This window comes from Choloepus didactylus, chromosome 8 (genome assembly GCF_015220235.1).
Source record: "Choloepus didactylus isolate mChoDid1 chromosome 8, mChoDid1.pri, whole genome shotgun sequence".
NCBI lineage: Eukaryota > Metazoa > Chordata > Mammalia > Pilosa > Megalonychidae > Choloepus > Choloepus didactylus.
Genome location: NC_051314.1, coordinates 33,591,719 through 33,619,130, shown reverse-complemented (window position 1 = coordinate 33,619,130; position 27,412 = coordinate 33,591,719). Strand labels below are relative to the sequence as shown.

Genomic DNA, 27,412 nt, shown 5'->3' with positions numbered 1-27,412 from the left:
CTCTGGTAAACACTCTTGGTTCACCCAATTCCTTTCCTTCACAGTGTTCATTACGATTGATAATGAACATTTTATCCATATGAATATTTGATTAAAGTGTCTCCTATACTGAATAATAAACTCTATGAGGAGGGCAAGTCTGGTTCCTCATCAATATGTCCCTAACACTTAGCACAGACCCTGCCATGTAATAGAGACTTGCTAAATGTTTGTGGAATCCAAGGAGAAACAAAGCTTATCATCATCTCAGGTTATTCACTATACTTATATCTTAAGACATCGACTGTACTTTTGCTGCCTTTCTTTTTGTTTTAGCTTCTCAATTGCTTCCACATTTTCTTTGGGAACAGAGTCAATGAGATCACTCAATTCCACCAGGCGAGACTCCACTTTTACCAGCTTTTGTACTGGGTTGAGGCTGCCAACCTCAGCATCTCCAATGCAAACTTTGTACACTTGATTGATTTTTTTACTAAGAGAGTCTATCAGTTTTTCCTGAGATTGAGAAGAAAAGGAAGAGCAGAAAACAACATTGCATCACTAATTGGTTGCTCATTCAGTAAATATAAAATATCATTTTAGCATATTATAATGAAGGCTTTATATGCTACCAAATGTTTCCCTTTTTAAAAGGAAAACTTAATATGACAGAACAGTGAGAAAATGCAGCAGTAGTATTTACTTTATCATAATTTATAGTCAATTTCTATAGTAACACTTTGAATTACTTTCTTAAAAATATTTCATTCTAGGTATAAAAAGTAAACACAAGCCAGAATATATCTTTTTGCTTGAATTTTTAGTCCAATTCCCTGAGCATTCAAGTAAAGACAATGTAAGCATTTTAAGTTTTTATTTGCTGTTCCGATGTATTTCCTTACAGCATAGTATGTGTGCCCACCCCCTTTTTTTTGAGCTTATTACTCTGCATTATAATTGCTAAAGTTATAATCATCCTATATGATAGGTATTTGCATATTTGCCTTATCTCCCCTCCTGGACTTTAAGTACCTGGTAGGCAGGAGCTACTTCTTACCTTCTTACGCTTACACTCACACCTACAACAGTGACTTGCCTACAGCTATGAACTTAATAAATGTTTGCTGAATAAATGACTAAGTGCATTCTCCTAGGGGCAAAAAAAAAAAAAAAAAAAAAAAGGTTCCAAGTAAACAGATTCCCAGTTTGGCCTACAAAAACCTCTTTAGGAGTTTAATTCTCGTACTTTCCTTTGGGAAGCCATTGCAGTATTTCTAATCATCCTCTCTGATGTTGAAAGCCCAGGCTTAGGCCAAAACTTGCTGATCCCTGTACTTGGCCACTGCACTATTTTTTGTTTGTTTGTTTGTTTGTTTTAATTCAGTTTTATTGAGATATATTCACATACCATACAATCATCCATGGTGTACAATCAACTGTTCACAGTACCATCATATAGTTGTGCATTCATCACCCCAATCTATTTTTGAACATTTTCCTTATACCAGAAAGAATCAGAATAAGAATAAAAAATAAAAATAATCAAGAACACCCAAATCATTCCCCCCCATCCCACCCTATTTTTCATTTAGTTTTTGTCCCCATTTTTCTACTCATCCATCCATACACTGCATAAAGGGAGTGCGATCCACAAGGTTTTCACAATCACACTGTCACCCCTTGTAATCTACATTGTTATACTATCATCTTCAAGAGTCAAGGCTACTGGGTTGTAGTTTGGTAGTTTCAGATATTCACTTCTAGCTATTCCAATACATTAAAACCTAAAAAGTGTTATCCATATAGTGCATAAGAATGTCCACCCGAGTGACCTCTTGACTCCATTTGAAATCTCTCAGCCACTGAAGCTTCATTTCCTTTCATTTCTCATCCCCCTTTTGGTCAAGAAGATGTTCTCAACCAATGCTGGGTCCAGATTCATCCCTGGGAGTCATATCCTGCATTGTCAGGGAGATTTACACCCCTGGGAGTCAGGTCCCACATAGGGGGGAGGGCCGTGAGATCACCTGCAGAGGTGGCTTAGTTAGAGAGAGAGGTCCGCATCTGAGCAACAAAGAGGTATTCAGGGGGAGGCTCTTAGGCACAATTATAAGCAGGTTTAACCTCTCCTTTCACTGCACTGTTTTAACTGTCAATGCAGATCCTGGAGCTGGTGGATAATGGAGCTCAGGACCATAAGAAAATGGTCATGCTTTCTTTCCACTTTGGGCCCATCGTTCACAATTTTAAGAGTTGCTCAATAAACTGCCCGGTAAAGTGAAATGCTTTCTGCGCAACATCTTGCCCCAATTCCTGCTCCTGCTCAAGAAGATAAGAATCACCATAAACCCAAGGACAAATAACACACTAAAGGCAGATGTGGTTCCTGGAGTGGTGGGAAACCCTCTTGGAACCACAAGTTCCTGGCAAAGCCACCAACACTTAAAAAAGATTTGATGTCCAGGTTTTACTTCCAATCTCCTTCCCACCTTCTAGTTTAACAAGCTTTTTGATGGTTCTATTTACCACAAAACCCCTTTTTTTCTCCCTTTCTAATATAACACTTTATTTACTATTTATATTAACATGTTCTTTTTAGTAAATTTGGAGAAATGCACAAAAACATAAAAGGAAACAAGTAAACTTACCCATCAAGGGGCTGAAATAGTGTACACTGGATAAGAGAAAACAATATTGCTGCAATGTGAGTCATAAAATAAAACAAAAAATATGATAAAATGTGCTAATTAAAAAAATGTATTGAATACTGGTTTTGAGGAAAAGCACCTTTGATATGAGAACGGTTAGTAGTTGATGAAATTTTTGAAGGACACCTCTGAACACTAAGAAGGAACTTTAGAGATGGGTGGCAGTGGTCCTTTTCAGGATGTCTTTTCTTTCCCTTTTTATAGTTCTTCCTGTCAAACAGGACAGAAAAAGACAGGGAGAGATATTTTCTTAAGAAAGTAAGGTTAAGAACAGGGTAAGAAATAGGAGTAGGGGATGGGATTAAAGAAGATACTCATCTATGAATCATGTATGAAAAAGAGGTTGAGGGCCTGGCCCAACAGCAGAGGAAAGGGGGCTCAAGGCACAGATTGAGGACAGAGGAAGAAGGGAAGTGTCAGCCCGATCGCTGGGACCGCCACCAGATGGCAGCCCCAGCCCACGGCACCGCGGAGGCGCGGGCAACTGAGACTGCAGAGCGCTGGGCTCTCCTGCTTCTCCATCAGTCACAGCCGGGCAGGGTTACCGAAATCTGAATACGGGAACAAGACTTCTGGATGCCCGCCAACAGTGAACGGGAAGTGATGTGACCAGAGTAATGTTTCAGGAGAATCATTGCATAAAAATCTGGAAAGACGTAAAGGAACCAGGGAAGGGAGAGCTGTCTAGATGTTACGAAGTCCTTCCAAACCCAATCATTCTGTAATTCTACTCCACGTCACATTCTGCTGACTTGAAACAACTCTCCTCATTGAACTACATCAGCACCCTGCGCTAAAGAACAATAAAACCAGAAATGAATATGTTCTGCCAATTGAACAATGGAATAGCATACAGAAACAAAAATGAACAAACAACTGCTACACAGAACATCATGGATGAATCTCACAAACATGATGTTGAGAGAAAGAAGCCAGACAGACGATACATGAGTACATGTTATATTTCATTAATATAAAGTTCAAAAACAAGAAAACTGATTGACAGTAAGAGGCAGTAGAGATTGGAAGGGGGCAGGAATGAGGTTTCTGGGGTGCTGATAAGGTCTATTCCCTGAATTAAGGGGTGGTTTCATGGGTGTGTTCACTTTGAGGAGATTCCTTGGGATGTATATTTGTGAGACATGTACTTTTCAATATTGCATTATATTTGAATTTAAATTTTTCTTTTAAAAGTAAAATTATTGAATCAAAGAATGTTTTTAGGTGATTACGTACTGTTGGAGTGTGGAAATTTTAAAAGTAAAATGTTTATTTTACAATTATCATAACTCCAAAGTAGCCATGATAACATATCAAAATTAGGTGCAACAATGTTTATTTACTGATAAAAGATTATATTTTGCACATTTTGAGATCTGAAAGAATGGAGGTGGGAAACTGGAAAAATCCTAAGAAAAAAAATTCTTTTCCCCTTCCAATTTTCCACTTTCTCTCCCCTTCCCCACTCTAGCATTTCACTTCTCTAGAACACACTATGAACTATTAGCCCCCTTTTCCCAGAATATACAATATATGAATGACAAAATTACACTTGTGACCAAAATTTCATGGATAATATTTTTAAAGTAATTTTCAGATCAATTCTACCTTCCCTGCTTAGGGAATCTGGTTGGCTCAAAGTTTAAGAGTGTTGAAATCACCACTTTTTTTTATAATTCCCCTAATCTTGGATGAAAGGGAAGCATGGTAGAAGTGAGATATTCCGCTTTAGTTGACATCTTGCTGGTCAGCTTCATAATTATTTAAAACAGTAAAGGAGAACTTAAGGGTGGCTGTCATCTCACTTCTTGCTCAGTCAGTACACAACCCCATCCCTTCCTAACTTGGGGTGTTATAGCGCCCTGGGAAATGTGTGCATGAAAGAGTCATAAACCGCTTCTTGCTTTTTGTAACTCTGCCCACCCATGGATATGGGAGGACAGTTCTCTTCTTCTGATTGAGTTTCCCCAAATCCACCTTTGTTTGAAAATCAAGTTCATAACCAAAAATGTCATATTAGCCCTACATATTAGCCTTGAATTTTTATTTCATTTGAGGTTTTTACAAGGAAAATAACATTAGCTGGAGTTTGTGTGGGTCTGAAAACTAATGTAATTATTCATTCAACAAACATTTATTGAGCACCTACTTAATGCGCACACTAAACTGGGCTAACCAGGAATGATAAGAACACCTTGCCCTCAGGTGGGTTTGCATCTAGCTGGTAGAAACAAAAATAAAATAAATAAGTATTCCACTGTGTGTCACAGGCATTCTGTTAATGAGTTCTATTTATGCAGGCCCAGAGAGCACAAAATCTATTACGAGCTCTATAGGCACAGTTTTCATTCAGTGTTGATTCAGTGCTTCCTCTGTTAATTACTTGCTTCTTCCATTCCCACCAAAATGATCACAGTAAGTGGACTACTAGATGTATATACACTCTGATTAAAAGAAATGCATTTATAGGGGAAAACTTCAATATCATACTTTGTAATAGAGAAACTTTTAAGAGAACCTCACTGCCAATTTGCATGCTATCTATCACCTATCTATATCTACCTTCTATTATCTATCTACTTACCTATTTTACTAGTCCTCTTTATTTCTCCTGCTCTCTCTTTCTCTCAATTGACTATTACATGTTGACAAGATAATTCCAAGCTGGTTTTTCCCCTCTACCATCAATCTTGGACTTGTGGTTTAACTCAATTTGTTATGATGATGAACCAAAATAAAATTATCATAGGCAAAGAATGATTACCTGTGCTTCTGAATTAAATTCTCCAAAACTAAATAGCCTGGACCTTAATTCCAATTCTGCCGCTTTTTCCTCTTCTCTCAAACAGTTAGCCTGAAGTATTTCCTTGTGCTCCAAAAGAAACTCTATGTTGGTATTTCTATTGCAAAAGAAGAAGGAGACCCTTGTATGCAACTTGTGGTTTAGTGAAAGAACCATTAGTCAGAAGCTTCAACACTCTTTCCAGATCATGTGTCAAAGGCCTATGTCTAGCAAGCCAAATATGAGTCCATGTTAGAAAAATATTGCCAAAGCACATGCAACTTTTGAAGTTAAAATGAGAAAAATAAATGCACAGATGCTGCTTTTAACTTCCACCAGGAGGCATTTTCTTCCCATGCCCTACTTTTGTAGTTTCCCTTGAAAAGAGTAGCTGAGCTAAGGTGTTAGGAACCCAAGTTGTGATGTGATCTATTGTGTCAATTTTCTCAACCCTGGCTGACAATCAGAATATCTGGGAAGTGAAGGGGAAAAACACAGACTCCTGATGCCCTCACCTAGAGATTCTGATAAAGATCCCCTAGAAATTCTGATAAATACTAATATAAATTCTAATATAAATTCTCTAGAGGAAGGTTCTGCTGTAGATCTCCTTTTCCTGCCTGACCACACTCCTAACCTTCCATCTTGCAAATCATATTGTCAGGAATGGGGACACCACATGCCATGACGATCAGTAGGAGGGCAAGGAGAAAAAGGATATAGTAATGATAATGGGTGACTATGAGATAACGATTTTTGGGTTCCTACATTCTGAACAAATTCATGTGTTCTGAAGTTCAATGTATTGTTATCTTTAAAAAAAAAAAAAAGATTGCTGTCTTATGGCCCAGAAAATCTTTCTGAAAAGGATTCTATACATTTTTATAATGGGTGGATGTAAAGATCGATTCTCTGCGACTTGAAGTTATTTTTCAAAATTGTAATAATATCATAACATTTTAGAACAGGAAGCAACTTTGTAAGTCATCAGTCAAGCCTCCCACTCCTGATAGAAATCCTTTAAATAATTGTTGTGATCACTGATATGTGCATTATAAAATGATATAATATTTAATCACAAAAAAGAACTATTTTGCTGAGAGTCACAGACAAGGAAAAAGCACTCATCAGCATTACTATCCAAAGGATGATTTGATTAAGGAAATGGCAGCTAGCCAGGTGATAGTGTGAAAAGTACACAGAACAAAAAGTAAAACAGTAGGTGACATTTTAATTCTTTTTTAATCTTTTAAACTATCTTTCATTATTGCTAGCTAGGAAAATATTTTTCAAAGTGAAAGGAAGAGAGGGATGAAAATTAAATTAAAGCCAGTCTATTCTATGAAAATAGAGCTTCTACCTTTTACAGCTGGCAATGTGAACTATTATTAATAAATAATAGTTTAAATTCCAGAAAGACATAGATTCCAGAAAGATCACAAGGAAGGCTCTTTGCATATGAAGGAGGTGGAATCAGTCTCTGGTTAGAAATCACCTACTAGAATAAATCTGCTTATTTTTAATGACTTACATTTTATCCTGTATAGCTTTTTCTCTTTTATTTACATCTTCAAGATTTTCATCTATATCTTGGGAATATTGTACCAATATAAGATTCTGCTCTTCCAGCTCTGTGAGAACTTGAAGTAACTCTTCTGGTTCTTTGAAATAAAGCTCTGGTTCCTAATCAATCAATGATGAGAAATATAATTCACTTAAAAATAGTCTAGCTATGCACATGTGACTTATTTAGAAAAATACCAAGAAATGAAAGAATACTATTCTGATTATGAGTGAGTTGCAATGGGCAAAGGACCCACACATATTTCCAAGGGGGAGCTGGCACTCAGGAAGAGAGCACACTGTGTATTGGGGGAAGATAAGAGGAATTATAGAGGAGAGGGGAAAAGGAATAAAGAGTGTCAGGAAGAGAAAAAGAAGGAGGGATAGGGTACAAGAGGCAAGAGGCAGGAAAAAGAAGGGAAGGTGGGTCCAAGGACGGGCAAGAGAGAAGGAATAGAAGAAAGAAAAAGAAAGCTAAGTGAAGGTCATTTTCCCCCAAGTTTTAACTATCTGATATTTTACAAAGTTTTTAGAATATGTACATATTACTTTAAAAATTTAATTTTAAAAAAGATGACTTTGGGTAAGGTATGCCATAGATAGGTTATTAGTGTTTTTTGTTCCTTTTGAGTTTCTCTGATTGTATGTAGGGTGGGATTAGTTCAGAGTCAAATTTTGCAGCAATAAAGGGCTGTTTTGTTGGAGACCTATTTATCTTACTCTTCTACCACCCCAGGTATCTCAAGGCCTGATAAAATAATAAGTGTCTAAAAAATGGCTATTTTTACAGGAAGATAGTAGATACCATCCATCATGTATCTCCTGAATTATTACCTTCTTATAGACAATTTATTTTTCATAAAATGTCTGATGACAAAGATGGATTATATATACAATTGGGGAACAGTACCAAAATCATATTTCCTGAAAATGCTTGTAGAATATTTGGAATAGAAAATTTAAATTTTAAAAGAAGAAATGAGTGTGTATATTTTTCACCAAACACAATACTTAAATCAAGAAATATAATCTGGTTACCAGATTATAGTCTGTATCATCAAATTCAGAACTGTCTTCTGAACTGATACTTTCAGGGTGGCTGTAAAAGAAAAATAGAAAATGTATCAATGTCTGAATGATTTTCTGTCAACAGATTTGCTTTCATTTCTAAATGGTATTTGGAAACCGACTCTAAAACAGTTCTTCTTTTCAATAGCCTGTTAAGTCTTTTAGGGAACTGCTGATTATAGGAACCAATGGGTTCCATGAGTTTACAAAAGAAAATCAGATTACATCTCAGACAAGGCTGATTTACACAACCAGTTAGACCACACAAAGGGCCATCCCATATGGTACCAATTATTTGAGATGTATCTATAAAGCAATGCAACTTTTTTTTAAAGAAATATGTGACAGCCTATGTTGCCATATCCATTTTGTCCCTTTTAATGCACCAAGGAAATAAATGTGTCCCAGTGCTCAAAACAAAGCTTGTACTGCAGTCTTGTGAATATTCCTGGATGAGATAATATTTGTCTTTTTAAGAGCAGATTTTACTTCTTTTTAAAAATATCTTCCCATCAGGCTGAGGAAATGTTGGTTGGGGAAATGGACAATGAGGAATATCCTTAAAGAATAACTGTGCCTTGGAAAGCAGCTCTAGAAAAATCCCTTAAGAAGGAAAAACTGGAAACTTGGGATATTAGAGAGGCAGGGAATAGGGAGAGAGCAAGGTGATTTTGGTGTGATCTAGGTAATTAACACTTTCAAGTGAAGGCTGGTGATGATGGAAAAGTGAGTAAAGGGCTGTGGGGGGAATCTGGAGATAACAGGAAGAAAAAAATCATTGGAACCAAGAGTAGAAAAGACTACTGGGGCCAACAGAGGAGACAAAGATAACTTCAGCATTTATGGTCTGGGAGCCTGGAATAATGGAGGTAGCTTAACAGGAAGGAAAACTTGTTTAGGGATGAGATCAGAAAGAGAGTATTAGCTTTGTTCATGTTGAGTTTAAGGGAACAGGTAACTATCCCCTGCCCTTTGAGCAATGGAAGATAAGATAGGGGAAACAAATAAGGCCATGTTAGTAGATGAAGATTTGGGAAGCATTCCCAAGAAGGCTTTTGATGTTACTGTCCACCCCTCTTGGGTTCAGTGACATCACTTTCTAATTGATCTCCTCCTGCCTGTTACAGGAGGAACTCTTGTTACATATTTGGGTTCATCTTCTATATAAATGTCTGTGGTCCCTCAGCCTTCTTCCCTTCTCATTCTGCCTATTCTTTTGGGGCTGATCTCATGCTCCTTCACAGATTCAACCACTGCTAATATACTAATGACAATGACTCCCATAGCTGTATTTCTTTTCCTCGAGCTCTAGACTTCAATGTCCAAATGAATATCCACTTGGCTGTTCCATAGGGAGCTAAAACAAATACATCCTTACTGTCTCCTTCATGCTAGCTCCTCTTCCATAAATTCCTGACAACACTACACACCCAGTTACCAACCTAGAAATTTGGGAGTTATCCATGACCACTCACTTTTCCTCACACTTACCCCAATCTTCAGGCAAGCCTTTCAAAGCCCTATCAGAAAGAAACTAAGATGGCGGCCAGGTGAGACAGGGTGAAAAAACAGCTCCGTGAAAAACACTAGATAAAAACCAGAAAGTGACCCAGAATACCGGTTACAGTGATGCGCCAGCTGGACGAGGGCTCCTAGTTCCAAAGGGGCCGTATACTTGGTGAAACCGGGAGTCTGCATTCTGAAACGAGTGAGTAAGCTGGCTGGAAGACCCGCAGCTGCATGGTGGTCTGGGGAAGCCAGGGTTCGGCGTTTGGAGACCGACTGGCTCTTTTAAAAAAAAAAAAAGGGAAAAACCCAGGAGCGGCTGCAGCTGCGATAGTGGAAACCACGCAGTAAAACACAGCAAGAGGGGGCTGGGCTGGCCTCTCGGTGTCTGGCCGGGAAGATAGCCCACTGCAGATACCCTTGGGCCTGGGGGAATGGAGGGGAGAGCCGGAAGCAGAAAAAAACCCCGCGGCTTGCAGCTGGCTCCCTGGAGGGCTGGATAAACTCCTGCCTGGGGCCATGCCCACAGCCCAGAGCCCCACCAGTTGTCCTGGAGCTGGGAAGGAGGAACTGTGCGATAAGGGGGGGTTGAGATCCCCCGTTTGGCCATCTTTCATCATGTTGGAAGTGCCCCGGCATGGCCCAGCGGCCCAGGGCTTCCCTTGAGGGATGGCATGCACTGGTGACGTAGGACGGCATTCTCTCGACAGAGGTCCTGGAGGATTGCGGTTGGGAGGGGGGACAGGCTTGGAGAACCCAGGGACACTACACCAAGTCCAGTGGTTTGTGAGACAGCGAGAGAGAGGGTCTGGGGCTGAATTGAAATGAAGGCTTAGACTCTTGCAGTGGCCTTGAATCTCTGGGAACCTGGGGGATTTGAATATTAAAGCTTCCTCCCTGGCCACCCGTACACATGCCCCACATTCAGTGAGGAAGGCTCCAGCAACACACCCAAACTGAGTTCTCCAACTGAACCCCACAAGAATAATTTCCCCACACACCGTGGGGACAAGGTGGAGAACTGACTTGAGGGGCATAGGTGACTCACAGATGCCATCTGCTGGTTAGTTAGAGAAAGTGTACACCACCAAACTGTGTTTCTGAAAAATTAGATAGGAATTTTTTTTTACAACTTGAAAGAACCCTATCAAGCAAAGCAAATGCCAAGAGGCCAAAAACAACAGAAAATCTTAATGCATATGATAAAACCAGATGATATGGAGAATCCAATTCCAAACACACAAATCAAGATATCGGAAGAAACATAGTACCTCGCACAATTAATCAAAGAACTACAACTGAAGAACGAAAACATGGCAAAGGATTTAAAGGACATCAAGAAGACCATGGCCAGGATATAAGTGACATAAAGAAGACCCTAGAAGAGCATAAAGAAGACATTGCAAGAGTAAATAAAAAAATAGAAGATCTTACGGAAATGAAAGAAACTGTTGGCCAAATTAAAAAGACTTTGGATATTCACAATACAAGACTAGAGGAAGCTGAACTCAGTGTCCCAGAATTCCACAGAACAGAAAATGAAAGAACAAAAGAAAGGATGGAGAAAAAAATCGAAAAAATCGAAATGGATCTCAGGGATATGATAGATAAAATAAAATGTCCAAACTTAAGACTCATTGGTGTCCCAGAAGGAGAAGAGAAGGGTAAAGGTCTAGAAAGAGTATTCAAAGAAATTGTTGGGGAAAACTTCCCCAACCTTCTACACAATATAAATACACAAAGCATAAATGCCCAGCGAACTCCAAATAGAATAAATCCAAATAAACCCACTCCGAGACATATTCTTATCAGACTCTCAAATACTGAAGAGAAGGAGCAAGTTCTGGAAGCAGCAAGAGAAAAGCAATTCACCACATACAAAGGAAACAACATAAGACTAAGTTGTGACTACTCAGTGGCCACCAGGGAGGTGAGAAGGCAGTGGCATGACATATTTAAAATTCTGAGAGAGAAAAATTTCCAACCAAGAATACTTTATCCAGCAAAACTCTCCTTCAAATTTGAGGGAGAGCTTAAATTTCTCACAGACAAACAAATGCTGAGAGACTTTGCCAATAAAAGACCTGCCCTACTTCAGATTCTAAAGGAGCCCTACCAACAGAGAAACAAAGAAAGGAGAAAAAGATATAGAGAATTTTAACAGACATGTATAGTACCTTACATCCCAAATCACCAGGACACTCATTTTTCTCCAGTGATCACAGCTCTTTCTCCAGAAGGGACCATAAGCTAGGACATAAAACAAGCCTCCAGAAATTAAAAAAAAAAAAAAATTGAATATACTCAAAGCACATTCTCTAACCACAATGGAATACAAATAGAAGTAAATAATTTTTGAACTGTAACTCCGCTATTTACTTCCTACATGATATAAAATACACAAATTCTAATGACAAATCAGTGGTTTTGAACTCAATGTAAAACATGTAATTTTAGACAACTATATAAAGGTGGGGGAATGAAGGAGTATAGGAACGTAGTTCATGTGCCTTATTGAAGTGAAGGTGGTATCAAAGAAAAACAAGATTAATATGGATTTAAGAGGTTAATTTTAAGCCCCACAGTAAACACAAAGAAATTATCAGAGAATATAACCATAGAGATGAAAAGTAGAGTTTGGGTTAAGAGAAATGGGGGAAGGGGCAATGGGGAGTAAAGAAATTAGTGTAGGGTTGCTGTTTGAGGTGAAGGGAAATTTCTAGTAATGGATGGTGGGAAAGAGCATTACAACATTCTAAATGTGATTAATCCCACTAATGGAAGGCTAGGGAGGGGGTAGAATGGGAAGATTTAGGCTGTATATATGTTTCCACAACTGAAAAAAAAAAAAAAGTCTAAATAGATGACAATTGAATGCTAAGAATGAACTTGGATGGGATTGGAGGATAGAGTACAGGTGGCTCAAAGGGACACAGCTGAGACATAAGGAAAAGGAAATATAGAATGTAAGCTTTGTATCATTGTTGAATCTCTTGTACTTCTTAGCTGCGCTTAATGGGATTGCATAAAAGAATGTTCTTGTTCATGGGAAGTGTATACATGAATTATAGTGTATGTTCAAGGATGTGTGCAGCTAGCTCTCATATGTTCAGAAAACAGAGCAATAGGTGATGGATGATAGGGAGGGAGGGAGGGAGGGAAAGAAATAGCGATGTGACAGCATGTTTAAGTTGGTGGATTGAGCTATCGGGGGAGGGGGGTCAGGGTATGATGGAATTCTGTGCATGGGGTCAGTATTGTTTTTGCAACTGTTCCTATAACTTTGAATTTATTTAAAAAAAAAAAAAAAAGCCCATCAGTGCCACTTTCCTGTATATCTCACAGTATTTCTCTCTTCATTCCCATGGCCACTATCTGGATTAGGCAGTTCATTATCTCTTACCCGAATTATGACAATAGATTCCTAACTGGGCCCTCTACCTCTAGTTGTGTGTCCCTCCATGTCCTACTGTACTGTGCTACCACATCCATTGTTCTAAAATGCAAATCTGATTGTGTCACTAACACGCTCCTGCTTAAAACCCTCAGTGGCTCCTCAGGTCTCTTGGGACAAAGCAAACTCCTTTGGATGGCATCCCTGCTTATCAGCTGACGGCAAGTTACCCCTTCGGCCTCTCCCTCTTTCACCCAAATGGCCCAGCCATTCCAAATAGAACCATGCACGGCCACCTCTGTGCCAGAAATCCCCTCTGCTTTCCAGAGCTTCTCCTCACTATATCCTGTTGCTTTTACCAGACTCAGCGTAGATGTCACCTGCTCTGGAGAGTGTCCACTGATCCTGCCCTTGCCCTCCTACTCCCTCACCTCATGTCTATGTTGAGAGTCCTTCCTTTGTATATGTGAGGCACACTGAGCTTATCCTTCCAATAGCATCATCATATTATATTATAATTGACTAATACCTGGTCTGTCTTCTTCACCAGATGGTAAGCTCCTGAGGGCAGAGACAGTCTTATTTTTTGTTGGGCCCCAAGTACACTCAATAAATGTCTGTTGAATTAATTAAACTATGAGAACAGATAAGTTTACTGTGGGAGTGAATGTGGTGTTTGCATGTGCGTGTTAGTATGTGTGTGTGTGTGCACGTGTGTGTATGCCTGTGTGTATTATCCCAAGAACAAGTGAGAGAAGTGCTGACACAACCATGATAGGGAGTTCACTACTTTGCAGGGAACCAGTTCCATTGTAAAATGGCTCTTTCACTACTTCCTTCAACAAATATTTGAGTGCATATTACTATGTGCACCATGCTAGGTGCTGTGGCAGATGTCCAGATGTAAAAAAAACCTCAGCCCTGGCATTTAGGAGAGAAAAAAATTCCCTACAGAGCATTAAAAAACAGTGATGGCCGACTTCCATTTCCAGGAAGATGGTGTAAAAGTACTTTTCCCCTATTTCTCCCACTGAGTATGACTAAAAATCCTGGACATTATATATAAAACAAACAAGAAAACTCTGAAAGATAGAGAAGAGAAGGCAGACCAGTTAAGGACCTGGTTCCTAGGGACACTATGGTGGGTTCCCTGGATTTTTTAATTTTTTTTCCTTATGCTTCATATATTCCACATTTGGAGCTAAAGATGTCATCAACCCAGAAACACCAAGGGGCCAAGACAAAAAAAAGCCCCAATAAAAGCCCACCCTCCCAGCCAAAGGACAAGGAAAGCAGCAACCAAGCAAGATAAAAAGCTTTGAGACAATAACTGCTATACTCCAGCCAAAGATGACAGAAGAAACTGTGGCCTCAGCCCCCACCACAGCAGCAAAGGCCAAGTCATGAGGCTAGTCTTCCACCCTTCTCAGGAGGCACCCCAACCTCCACCCCCCAGCCCCCACCAGGGTAATGTCAAAGAAAATTGACTTGGGATCCAGGACTTTCAATCTGCCCCCTCCCCTGTCAGTAGATACGATGTGGGTGTGGGTAGATACTGTGTGGAGACCCTGAATTTCCACACACAACCCCATCTAGGAATATAAGGCCTCACCCTCCCATTTCCTCCCATTCCCTACTAGGGTGGTGTCATTTGAGGCCTAGTGGAAAGTCAGGAATTTTATCCTATGCCTACTCTATGGTGTCAGTGGAGGCCATGTGGGGAGTGCTGACAATGCATTTCTACTCCTTCCAGCCAGGCTGGTATCAGAGGAGGTCAGGAGGAGAGCCAGACTCTGACCCCTGATGGCAGTAGTAAGGAGCCCTTCTCACCTGGGATATCAATAGAGGCCAAGTAGGGAGCCTGAATTTCTACCAATCTGGCAGTAACAAGATGGCACCAACCCTTTTCCCTGCTGGAGTAGTGTAAAAAAAAAAAGCCAATTAAAATAGAAGGTTTAACTAAGAACCAAAGTCTCATAAAATAATGTCCCCAAAGTCCAAGTTTCAATAAAAAATCATTTGTCATACCAAGAACAATTATAATGAAAGAAGACAATCAACAGACACCAACACCAAGAGGAAAGAGATGTCAGAATTATGTGACAAAGATTTTAAAGCAGCCATGATAAAAATACTTCAATGAGCAATTATGAACACCTCGAAACAAATTTTAAAAGAAAGAATGTCTCAGCAAAGAAGTAGAAGATATAAAGAAAAACCAATGAAAATTTTAGAAATGAAAATACAATAACTGAAATAAAAGGTCAATGGGATGGGCTGAACAGCAGAATGGAGGGGACAGAGGAAAGAGTCAGTGAGCTTGAAGAGAGAACATTAGAAATTACCCAATCTGAACAAAAAAGACTGGAAAAAAACTAACAGAGTTTCATGGGCCAATGGCCCTATAATCAAAGATCTAACATTCGTGTCTTCAGAGTCCCAGTAAGACAGGAAAGAGAGTGGGACTGGAAAGTGTTCAAATACTAATAATAACAGAAAACCCAAATGATGAAAGACACAGATCTATAGATTCAAGAAGCAGACTAACTCCAAACAAGAGAGACTCAAAGAAATCCACACCAAATACATCACAATTAAGCTTCTGAAAACTAAAGACAAAGACAAAATCTTAAATGCAAAGGAAAAATGACATTTTACCTGTAGGAGAAAAACAATTCAAAGGACAGAGGATTCCTCATCAGAAACCATGGAGTCCAGAAGGAAGTATCACAACATTTTTTTCAAGCACTGAAAGAAAAGAACTGTCAATCCAGAATCCTGTACCTAATGAAAGTATCCTTCAGGAATGACAGTGAAATCAAGACATCCTCAGATGAAGGAGACCAAGGGAATTTGTCACCGACAGACCTATCCTAAAAGAATGGCTAAAGAAAGATCTCTAAACAGAAAGAAAATGACACAAGAAGGAACCATGGAACATCAGAAAGGAAGAAAGAACATAGGAAACCAAAAACATGGGTAAATATAATAGATTTTCCTTCTCTTGAGTTTTATAAATTATGTTTGATGAAGGAAAAGTTATAATGCCAACTGATGTGGTTCTAAATGTATACTGAGGAAATATTTTAGATAATTGTATTATAAATGAGAGAGGGTAAAAGAATGTAAAGAAATGTAAGTTTCTACACTTCACCCAAATGATAAACCAACACCAGTAGACCATGATAAGTTATGTACATATCATGTAATACCTAAAGCAACCACTAAAAAAAATTATGCAGTGAGATAAACTAAAAAAGCCATAGATAAAAAAAAATGGAATTCTAAAAAATGTTCAATAACCCTCTTGAAGGAAGGAAAAAGGAAACAGGGAAATGAAAAACAGAAAGAACAAAAAGAAAACAAACAAAAAACGGCAAGCTGATGTCCTAACATTTAGGATTGTTTTGTCTTATATCATTAACATATGACTCTTTTATCATTATTTAATGTCATTCTGTCTCTAGTAATTTTCCTTGTTCTGAAGTCTACCTCTCTGATATTAATATAGCTACTCCTACTTTTTTTTGAATAATGTTTGCATTATATAGCTTTTCCCACCTTTTTTTACTTTCGACCTTCCTATATATCATCATATTTGAAGTGAGTTTCTCATAGACAACATAACAGTTGGGTCCTGTTTTTTAATCTACTCCGTCAATCGTTTCTTTTAATTAGTGTATTTAGACCACTTGCTTTTAATGTAATTAACAATAGAGGAAATCAATGAAACAAAGCTGATTCTTTGAAAAGATCAATAAAATTGACAAATCTTCAGCAACACTGACAAAAAAAAAAAAAGAAGACACAAATTACCAGTATCAGGCATGAAATGGTATATCATTAAAAATTCTGCACATATCATAAGGATAGTAAGAGAATAGTAAAAAAAATCTGACACCTTAAATGAAATAGGCCAATTTTTGGAAAAGCACCAACCACCATAGTTCAGCCAAAATAAAACAGATAATTTGTATGGTCTCATAACTATTAAGGAAATTGAATTCTTAGTTTAAAAACTCCCAGAAAAGGGATTCTCCAAGTGTGCTGGCTTGGATACATTATGTCCCCCTAAAAGCCATGTTTTAATGCAATCTTGTGGGATATTTGTATTAGGTTGTTTCCATGGAGATGTGACTCACCCAATTGTAAATGAAACATTTTGATTAAATTATTTCCATGGAGCTGTGGACCCCGCCCATTCAGGGTGGGTCTTAATTAAATCACTGGAGCCCTTTAAGAGAGCTCACAGACAGAAGGAGCTCAGAGCAGCCGAGAGAGACTTTTGGAGAGACACTTTGGAGCTGACAAAGATGCTCAGAGATGACTGGAGTTCAGGACAGAAGGATGTTTGGAGATGCTAAGCTAAGAGATGAAGCCCACAGTTTGTGCTGGAGAAGCTAAAGAACCAGCAGATGCCAGCCACATGCCTTCCCAGCTGACAGAGGTGTTCTGGACACTATAGGCCATTCTTCAGTGAAGGTATCCTCTTTTTGATGTCTTAGGTTGGACACTTTTTTGGCTGTATAACTAAATTTGTAGCCAAAAAAGCCCCTTTTAAAAAAGCTGATCCATTTCTGGTATTATGCATAATGGCAGCTCTAGCAAACTGGAACACCAAGCCAAGATGATTTCACTTAAGAATTCTACCAAACATTTAAAGAATAATTAATGTCAATTTTACACAATCTCTTCCAAAAAATCAAAGTGTAGAGAACACTCCCCCATTTCACTTTATGAAGGCAGTATTTTGCTGATACCAAAACCAAAGACAGTAAAAAAAAAAAACTCCTCCTATGTAATACTATCTCTCATGAATACAGTTGCAAAAATCTTTAACAAAATTAGCATATCAAATCCAGCAATATATTAAAAAGTAATTATACACCATGACCAAGTGAGGTTTATTTCAGGGATGCAAGACTAGTTCAACATTTGAAAATCAGTTAAGATAATCCCCCAAATTAACAGGCTAAAAGAAAAACCACATGATCATAACAATCAATGCAGAAAGACCATTTGACAAAATTCATCATCTATTTATGATAAAAACTCTCAGAACAATGGAAAGATTGATAAAGAGCATTTACATCTGCAACACAACTATAACTAACAATCCACTTGATGAAAACCTGAATGCTTTTCTCTTAAGGTTGTTAACAAGGCAAGGATGCCTGCTCCCACCACTCTTGCTCAATTGAGTGTTGGGAGTACTCCTGTGGAAGTAAGACAAGAAAAGGAAAATAAAGGCAGACCACATGATGGTCTATGATGAAAATCCCAAGGAATCTACCAAAAAAAGACTCCTGGAATGAATGAGCTCAGCAACTTTGGATACAAGATGAAAATACAAAAATCAGTTGTGATTTGTAAATACTGGCAATGAACATGTGAACACTGAAATTAAAACTATGATATCATTTACAATTGCTCAAAAATTGGAGAGAGAGAGGGAGAGAGCGGATAACTACTTATACGTAACTATCAAAACATGTACAGGATTTATAGGCTGAAAACTACACAAGACTGATGAAAAAAACGAAGATCTAAATAAATGGAGAGACATACAGTGTTCATGGGTTGGAAGAATCAACATAGTAAAGATGTCAATTTTCCCCAAACTGATATACAGGTTTAATGTAATTCCTATCATAATCCCAGTAAGATGTTTGGGAGATATAGACAAGAATATTCTAGAATTTATATGGAAAGGCAAAGGAACTAGAATAGCTAACACAATTTTGTAAAAAAAAAGAAATTAGATGAATCAGTCTACCTTATTTCAAGACCAGTGGCCACAGGCATCAGTGTGGTATTAGTGGATGGATAGGCACATAGAACAGAATAGGGAACCCAGTACTAGAGCCACACGGATATGCCCAACTGATTTTTGACAAAAATTCAAAAATGATTCAGTGAAAAAAGGACAGCCTTTTCAACAAACGGAACAATTGACATCCATAGGTAAAACAAATCTCAGCCTAAACCTCACATCTTATATAAAAATTAACTCAAAATAAATCTCGGACTTAAAAATGTGAAATTGTAAAACTTTTAGGAAAAAAAGATAGGAGAAAATCTTTGGGATCTAGAGCTAGGCAGAGATTTCTTAGTCTTGATACCAAAAGCACAATTCATAAAGGAAAATAATTGATAAATAGGACATTCCCAATCATCCTTCTGCACATGGCTGTCTCAGATTCTATTCCTAGGGAATGCTAGCTAAGACAATACAGTGGAAGATTTCTTGGAGGAAGAGGGGTTATTTTTATGCAGCTGAAGCAGAGTAAAGGTGTAAAGGTGTAAAGGTGGGAGATGAGCCTGAAAGGGAAGCATGGGACAAGTTAAAAGAGCCCTGAAAGACATCTAAGGACAATGGACATTGTTTACTGGATGATGGAAATTACTGAATGATGTGATCAAAGTAATGCTGTGGGAAGATGAATCTGGCACACAGTGTTCCCAGTGGGTTAGAGATGACATCAGTTAGACCACGACCTCTCCAACTGCAGTGTGCCTGCAAATTACCTGGAGATCTTGTTAAAATGCAGATTCTGATCCTGTAGGTCTGGAGTGGAGCCTGAGCTTCTAGGTTTCTAACAAGCTCCTAGGTGATCCTGCTAGGATATACACAGTTTGAATAGCCCACAATCCAACTATTTGTTTAGGGTTGGTTCTCAATCATGGCTACACATTAGTATCACCTAGGAACTTGAAAAAAAACAGACCTCACACCCAGAGATTCTGATTTAATTGAGCTGGGGTGCGGCCTGAGCATCCATATATCTTCCTGAAGTTCTCTTGGTATAGCCAGGGTTGATAACTAGCGATTTATAAATACTTAGTTTAAATGAGTCAACAATAAGGGAGGAACAACAAAAGCAAAATGCTTTATAGTTTTGCTGCAGCAATTTTGAATGATACGAAACTGCAAATACACAGGCCAACAGAGTAGCTTAATATACAACAGGGCAGTGGATTCTGAGAGGCAGAGACCCAAGATGCAGTGGACGGGCAGCTTCTGCAAATAGCAGTTACAGGCACTCCTCCAAGAATGCAGAGAGGTCTATGAGAGCTCAGTCCCCTCAAGAGCCCAAGGAAATAGCAACCACTACCTCCAGTATCTGTAACTAAGGGGTGCAAGAAGAAAGGCCAAAGTCACATTTCCTAAAAATCATTCAGAGTTTCCAAGAGAAGTAAATCAAGTATGTACTGTACTTCGGTGAGAAGGATTTCATTTTCTCTAGAGTGGGAGTGGGCTTCCCGCGCTGCTTTCCTGTTCACAATGTTCCAGTGAAGTCCACGTCATTGGTGGTTGTGGTGAAAAGAAATAACATCTAATTAGAAATGGGTCCTTGCTACTCGGTGCAAAATATTCACTTCCGCCTGGATATGCCCATTATTTTTTCCTTCATTATTAGGATGATAATCATATAGAAAATGGATCCCTTTTTTCTAATTGGGTTCCAAGCATAAGTACAAAATCAAAGACACACTGTTTGGGGTGGGGGTATTGTCAGAGACATGATACAACTATTAAAAGGTCACAAATCAGGAACATAAATGGTATGTAGAAGTTACTCAATTTAAATAACACTCCTAAATAATACTTTTAGTAATATGAGTTCAGGTATCAGCTTAAAAGCTAAGATGGTAATTTATAATAGTGGTGGGATCCATCTGGTTCTTCATCCATTTTTTTCCCTTCACTCTTTTTATCTAAACATAGATATTTTTAATCCCAGATTTTCTTTTTCATCAAGAGAGAAAATAAAAACTATGAGTAAGTCAATTATTACATGTTGTGGGGAGACTGACCATTGCTACCTACAAGTCATTCTTTGCACTTGTTCCCCCACATTTTAGTCAAGATCTGGGTCTGATCCTGTCTGGGCAAAGCTGATCTCTGGTTTCCTCATCCACTGACCCCAGGGACCCTCCAGGCCATGTTTCCTTATGCCGTCGCTTTCAGGACTCTCCACCACTCTACATGCTATTCTGTCTTGATGCTGCAGTTGACCTCACTCTCCCTACCCTCCACCTGGAAAACTCCTATTCATCCTTCAAATCCCGCTCAAATGCCACCTTGTCTATAAAGACTCTTCTGACTACATTAGGAAGAGCTCAATAACATTTTTGGCTTTTGCTCCCAGAGCCTTTACTATCTAACACTACTACATCGCTCACCCTATTGTGGTGTATAGTTCTGGGGTGCAGAACTATGTCCTATTCATCTTTCTGTACTCAGGGTCTTATAGAATGCTTGATAGACTGTCTTAGCCTCTGAAAAATATATGGTGAAAGAGTGAAGGAAGGGAAAAAATGGATGAAGAACCAGATGGATCTCACCACCATTATAAATTACCATCTTAGCTTTTAAGCTGATACCTGAACTCATATTACTAAAAGTATTATTTAGGGGTGTTATTTAAATTGAGTAACTTCTACAGGATTTCAAAGAGAACATTGAAATCAACACTCGCTACTTCAATCTCCTTCTCCCATGCCCTGCCCCAGATCCTCTAAATAATTTGGGTCTAAATTGACCTCACAACGCAAAAGAACAAATGAAGCAGTCACCAAATAGTGAAAGCTTAACTCCCTCTTTCAAGGGGAGCTGGCTGCATGCACAGGCATAAGGCTTATACCCACCCAGGTGGTTGCTGGGCAAGCAAATTGCACTGCTGAGCTGAACCCTCACTGCTAAATACCTCTGATGGTTGATAGCAGGAGAAAGGAAAATAGGAGTCACCAAAAGTCAGCCCGCATGGGGGTCATAAACTCAAATGACTGCAGGGTCAGGCAGGGGAAGGAGTGACGTGAGCCTTGTGGGGACTGGAGCAGTTGGAGAGAGCTGGTCCTTCTCATGGAAAGTGCCCTACTTGGCCCCAGGCTTCAGATCTCATGGTTTTCAAGAGAGGACGGAAATCCACACTTTTTGTGTGTGACATCTGCTGATTTTTAAATGTTGGCCACCAAGAATGTTAAAGCTCTGGAGCCAAATAGAAACAACTTGGGGAGCCAGATCTCTGGTAGCTCTGGTCTCTGATGGAAGGTGATTGTGGCATCAAAGGAGCTCTCAGAGTTGATTGAGGGTAGGTTAGAGTAACTTCAGTTTTCCCCATGAATTACTTCTCTGAGTCAGACAGTCACTTGGTGGTGAATGACCTGGTTTGCTGGGCCCTGGGAATGGGTCTAATTCATAACAGAAGCTGGGCCTGAGCTGGAGAAATGAGGAGGCTCAGCTAGGAAGGTGGTCAGGGAGTGTGCCAGTCAGCCTGGGCACAACTCGTGCCAGGGCCTCTTCACACACCGTGCCTGCTTCTTCCACTTGTCCACCTCTCCAAGTCTTGTAATAACATTAGAGAGAGAAATGGAACTCCTGGCCTCTTAGGATTAAGGGTGGTGTGGACACTGCCTGCTATGTTCCAGGTTAGCTAATAGGTCCTCCACCTCCACTTTGAGATAGCTACCTCCGAGTGACATTCGAAATCTCTAGTTTTACCTTGGCTACCTTTCCCCAGAGAAGGGTCTTCTGAAAATGATGCCCTCCTGGATGCCCCCTCCAAGTTGTCCTCTCTTTTCTTTGCCTGTAATGTATCTAGGGATAGGGATAGGGATAGGGATAGGGATAGGGACAGAGAAGGGAAGGGAGAAGAGAGAAGACTTCTGAGAATGAGATCTTTGTCTCAGAGTGAAGGTGTAATATGAATCATGGTTCTCTTTTTATCTAAACATAAATATTTTTAATCCCAGATTTTTTTTTCATCAAGAGAGAAAATAAAAACAATGAGTAAGTCAATTATTACATCTTGTGGGGAGACTGACCATTGCCACCTACAAGTCATTCTTTGCACTTGTTCCCCCCACATTTTAGTCAAGATCTGGGTCTGACCCTTTCTGAAACTGAGAAGTGGGCAAAGCTGATCTCTGGTTTCCTCATCCACTGACCCCAGGGACCCTCCAGGCCATGTTTCCTTATGCCGTCGCTTTCGGGACTCTCCACCACTCTACATGCTATTCTGTCTTGATGCTGCAGTGGGCCTCACTCTCCCTACCCTCTACCTGGAAAACTCCTATTCATCCTTCAAAATCCCACTCAAATGCCACCTTGTCTATAAAGACTCTTCTGAGAACATTAGGCAGAAATCCAGGGACAGAAATATAAGACGGAGACATTGTAACCAGCAAATGAATTATGCAGCTAGCAAGGGCTGGTCTCTGGTGTAGGCAGAATGGATGGGGACTGATTTGCCCGGCACTAGGAGGTCTCCATTTCCAACATCAGTCTGTCATAACCTCTGAAATCCCAAATGAGCTATTCACTCCTCTGACTGACAGGCTAATTGGTTTCTGAGCATCCTCTATTGAGATGTCATGTCCAAGCAGACTGACTCTTAAGCTGGTAAATGCAAACAATTTTCAGTTTTTCTTTCCATCTGCTTTGTCTCTTGTTAACCATCATTTATTAAGATTTAACCCAATGTCATCACTGCTCAATATCTGATTATCACTGCGCTCAATTATCTAATTGAACCACACTCGGCACAGTGAGAGACCTGCGGGAACTGAGCAGGACAGTCCTGAGCTGGTAAACTGTTAACAACCAGCTCTCTGGGAAAAAAATGCTCCCTGATTTTGCCGATTTCTGTGATGTAAAAACTTCTGCCCTGGAATATGCACTGATCAGTTCTCAGCTGAAGACTCTGCAGATCTCCAGAACTTTCGCTCTCTCTGTGCTACTCTGTCCTATCCGGTACTGTGTCCTGGGAACTCAGGGCACCTTGTTCTCTCCAACCCGCAGCTCTGTCTTTTCAACTCGGGGAGACTGCGGGGCTCCACTGGGGTCCGCTCTCTGAGCTGCGTCTGGAGACTCCCTCTGGGACAGCATGTGGGGCAACCGTAGGGCTCACCTCATTTGTTTTCCCTCTCTCGGGGGTCACTATGCTTGGCTCCCTAATGTCCAATGAATGAAAACCATTGTTAAATATATTTATCTAGTTTTTAGTTTTTTCAGGCAGGAGGGTAAGTCTAGCCTTTGTTACCTCATGGTTGCTGTTAGTGGAAGCCTTCCTCATTGATTTGTGGTCCCACTTTTACCACTTACTAAAGTTTTATATATAATAGGATCTATTTCTGGTCTATTGAGCTGACTTCCTATTGCCAATACCATACTGTTTTAGTTACTGAGACTCTGTGATAATACATTGTATAGTATTTAAAAGAATTAGGAATCCCATTACCCTCTTTTTTTCAAAAATATTTGTTTATCTTTCTAGAGGAACCTCAAAATCATTGTGCAAAGTTCTCTCACCCAATCCTCAACCAAGTCCCTGAAAAATAATTTGGATAATAATGTTTTTATTATAATAATAATGTTTTTATTATAATTCCATGATACTTATACATTAACTTCAAAAGAAATGGCAGCTTTACAACATCAATCTTTCTGTCTAAAAGCATGGCATATTTCTCTATCAAGTCTTTAGGTCACACAAATTAAGATTATTGCCACTTTCTTGGAATGAATTTCCTTGAATAATATTTTCTAATTAGCTAATAAAGTGAATTGATTTTGTGTCTGTTTATAAAAACCTTTAATAAGATCAAATAATTTTTCAAGTTTTCTTATGGGGGCTTTCTAGGTATACTAGTATATCATCTGCAAATAATTATGTATTTCTCTGTTTTTTCATGTATATATTTTTATTGCTTTTATATGGAATTAACCTGAGGTTCCCAATTAATGACATATAAGAACAGAAATAGTGGGAATCCTTGTTCTGATTCTGCTTCATATGAAAATTCTGACTATTTAAATAACGAACAAATAAATGTTGATGCAGAATATTTTAGAATTAGGACTATTTACTTATCAGAAAGTAAGAATATATGACTTACTTGCTAACAGTTTGGGAAGCATTAAACTCATATTTTCCTTATTTATTGGTATACGCATCCTCTTTAGTGCTTGCTGCATTTGCCAATGTTTTGGAGACAATTTCAGCAGAAAATATCCATATCTCATATACTCCTTTAGGAGGAATTCTGTTTTTGCTATTTCACTAACTCGAAAGAAACAAAGATATGATTAGATATATCTGTGTGAAAGCACATTCATTTTAAATGACTTTATAAAGTTCATTCTCTTGATTATGTACTTGAATATTAATTTACTTATCAAATTATAAATATGGCCATAAAATGTGGGCAATAAGATACAGGATGAGAAGAGAGAAAACTGTAGGAATGTTATTTAAATTAAAATTCCCAGGATATACACACATAGAATACATTTATAACACTACTTAATTATTTCTGTGGGGAATATTGTATCAAATTTTAGACACAGAGAGAAATTAGAGGGTAGCAAAAGATGGCACTTATGTAAGAGGAATAAAGGAAACTAACTTAACGAGCACCTACTATGTGCTGTATGATATGCTGGATGCACTACAGATATAATTTCATCCTCAGCACAGCACTTTAAAGTAGGTGCTACTATTCCCATCTCTTAGAAGAAATGAATGACTTGAAAGTCACCTGTCTAGTAAATGTCTGACTAAAATGCCAGCACTCTCTCCAACAATACTGAGTGACTCGGACAGAAAGCCTTTCCTCAACCTCATTGCTGCTTTACCATAATCAAGTAACGAAGCACACCCAGAAACAATGTTTAAAATAAGGTCCACCTGAAAGGAAGCCTTCCTTGAGCCCTGGGGTGAGTGGTATTCAAGGGTCAGTAAATGGCTGGCTGGTTCAGGAATCACCAGCCAAAGGATAATGGAAGATTTGTATCGCCACTGTGCTAAGAATGTGGTTAAAAGGGGAAATGTTAGGTTGTATATATGGTAACATAATAAAAAATAAAGAAAAATCCATGGAACTGCACTACACAAACACTGAACCTTAAGTTAACTATATGGACTACAGTTACTAGTACAATTATAAAAATGTGTTTTTATCAATTGTTATAAATGTTCCACACCAACTCAAGGTGTTAGTGGTGGGGTGGTGTATGAGAATCCTGTATTTTACGCATGATTGTTCTGTAAACACACAACGTCTCTAATTAAAAAAAAAAAAAAAAGCTGATGGGAGCCCTCAATCTACCACCACTCCATTTTCAGACTGAAAGCCTCCCGGATGCACTACAAAGAATGTGGGGGTAAAACTGTCAAGAACATACAGCTTCCAAGCAAAAGCTTCAGAACAAGCTCCCTTTCCCTTTGTAAACAGATGTCCAGGCAAGCCTGAGGTGAAGGACCTGCTTGGACCATCTCAAGCCCATAAAGAAAGAAAGAAGTAGCAGGAGCCTGCATCCCTTGTTCTGCTATAAGCTTGTTTTCCATTATCTTGTGCACTGTTCTATGATGGTGAGCTATATAAGCAGTTGGCAAGTTCTCTTCAGCAAGGCTACTTGGAGAGTTCAGCTGGGTGGCCATTATACACAGATGCAACACTTTAATGCTAATTTAAAGGCTACTGCTCTAATCTTATATTCTTGATTAAATGGATATAAGCTTCTAATCACTCTAGGGTGGGAGGGAGGGGAACAAAGTCTCCACATTGGCTCACCTTCAACTTTAGCCAGAATATGTTTGAAACACACATTTTGTTAGTAGCAGTTGATGTCAAAAACTACCACCCAGGTCATTTGTTGCATTTTAGACAAGCTACTGTCCTCCCCCCCAAAAGTTTAGGATATATGAAGTCTAGAACTTAGTTTTAGAGGAGAGGTAAAAACATCAGTCCTCAAAAAGAAAAAAAGTTTTTGCATGACCTGAAACCAAGACTACAGTGTCCCCTGACTCATGAAATTACAGTCTTGATCAGTTGGAGGAAACATCCCAAGTTTGAAAAAAGAGTGCAATAATTTTATCCCAACTCTTGCTCTCGTAATTTTTGTCATTGTAGACCCCAGTTTTAAATACCATTTGGTATCATTGCTAGGTTCAACTAAGTATAAATATAAAAACTGCTGTCACTGATAATTGTAAGACTTCATCGATTTTAAAATGATTCCCAATTTCAGAGCTGTTAAAATGTGGGTTTGCTTCTTTTCAACTGATTCCTTTGCTTCCTAGCTGTAAGTTCAAGCTTATTCTTGGGCCAGGCAGAGGCGATTCTTGGTGGCACCTGACAGGTTGCTTGTTTTAAAAGTTTGGTTACACTTACGAAATCATCACCTTGATAAGGATTATTCCCTTTTAAGTCCTGCTAGGTACAAATAGGTTTTCCTGGGGCATGAAAATTTGGTAATAAAAGAGGGCTGTCCCCTGCCTTCACCTTTTCACTGTCTGTGCTTCCATATTTGCTTTCTTTAACTCTGCTGTCATTTGGAGTTTGTTTATAGTTTCTTGTGCTGCACTGAAAAACAACACAGATTTGTTAATTTTGTTTTGTATTGTG

The 27,412-nt window shown here is 39.0% G+C and overlaps 1 protein-coding gene across 1 annotated transcript in view; it reads right to left on the bottom strand.

Annotated features, from left to right (window-relative positions):
* CCDC38 (coiled-coil domain containing 38) overlaps positions 1-27,412 on the bottom strand; it is a 54,891-nt gene that overhangs the window by 4,471 nt on the left and 23,008 nt on the right. Inside the window, exons 7-14 of the mRNA XM_037846711.1 lie at positions 27,290-27,370; positions 24,902-25,065; positions 22,506-22,601; positions 20,219-20,276; positions 8,071-8,131; positions 7,001-7,152; positions 5,452-5,587; positions 290-495 (exon numbers count right to left, since the gene is read on the bottom strand). Of these exons, the coding sequence (XP_037702639.1) occupies positions 290-495; positions 5,452-5,587; positions 7,001-7,152; positions 8,071-8,131; positions 20,219-20,276; positions 22,506-22,601; positions 24,902-25,065; positions 27,290-27,370 (954 nt within the window). The remainder of the gene's footprint in view (positions 1-289; positions 496-5,451; positions 5,588-7,000; positions 7,153-8,070; positions 8,132-20,218; positions 20,277-22,505; positions 22,602-24,901; positions 25,066-27,289; positions 27,371-27,412) is intronic.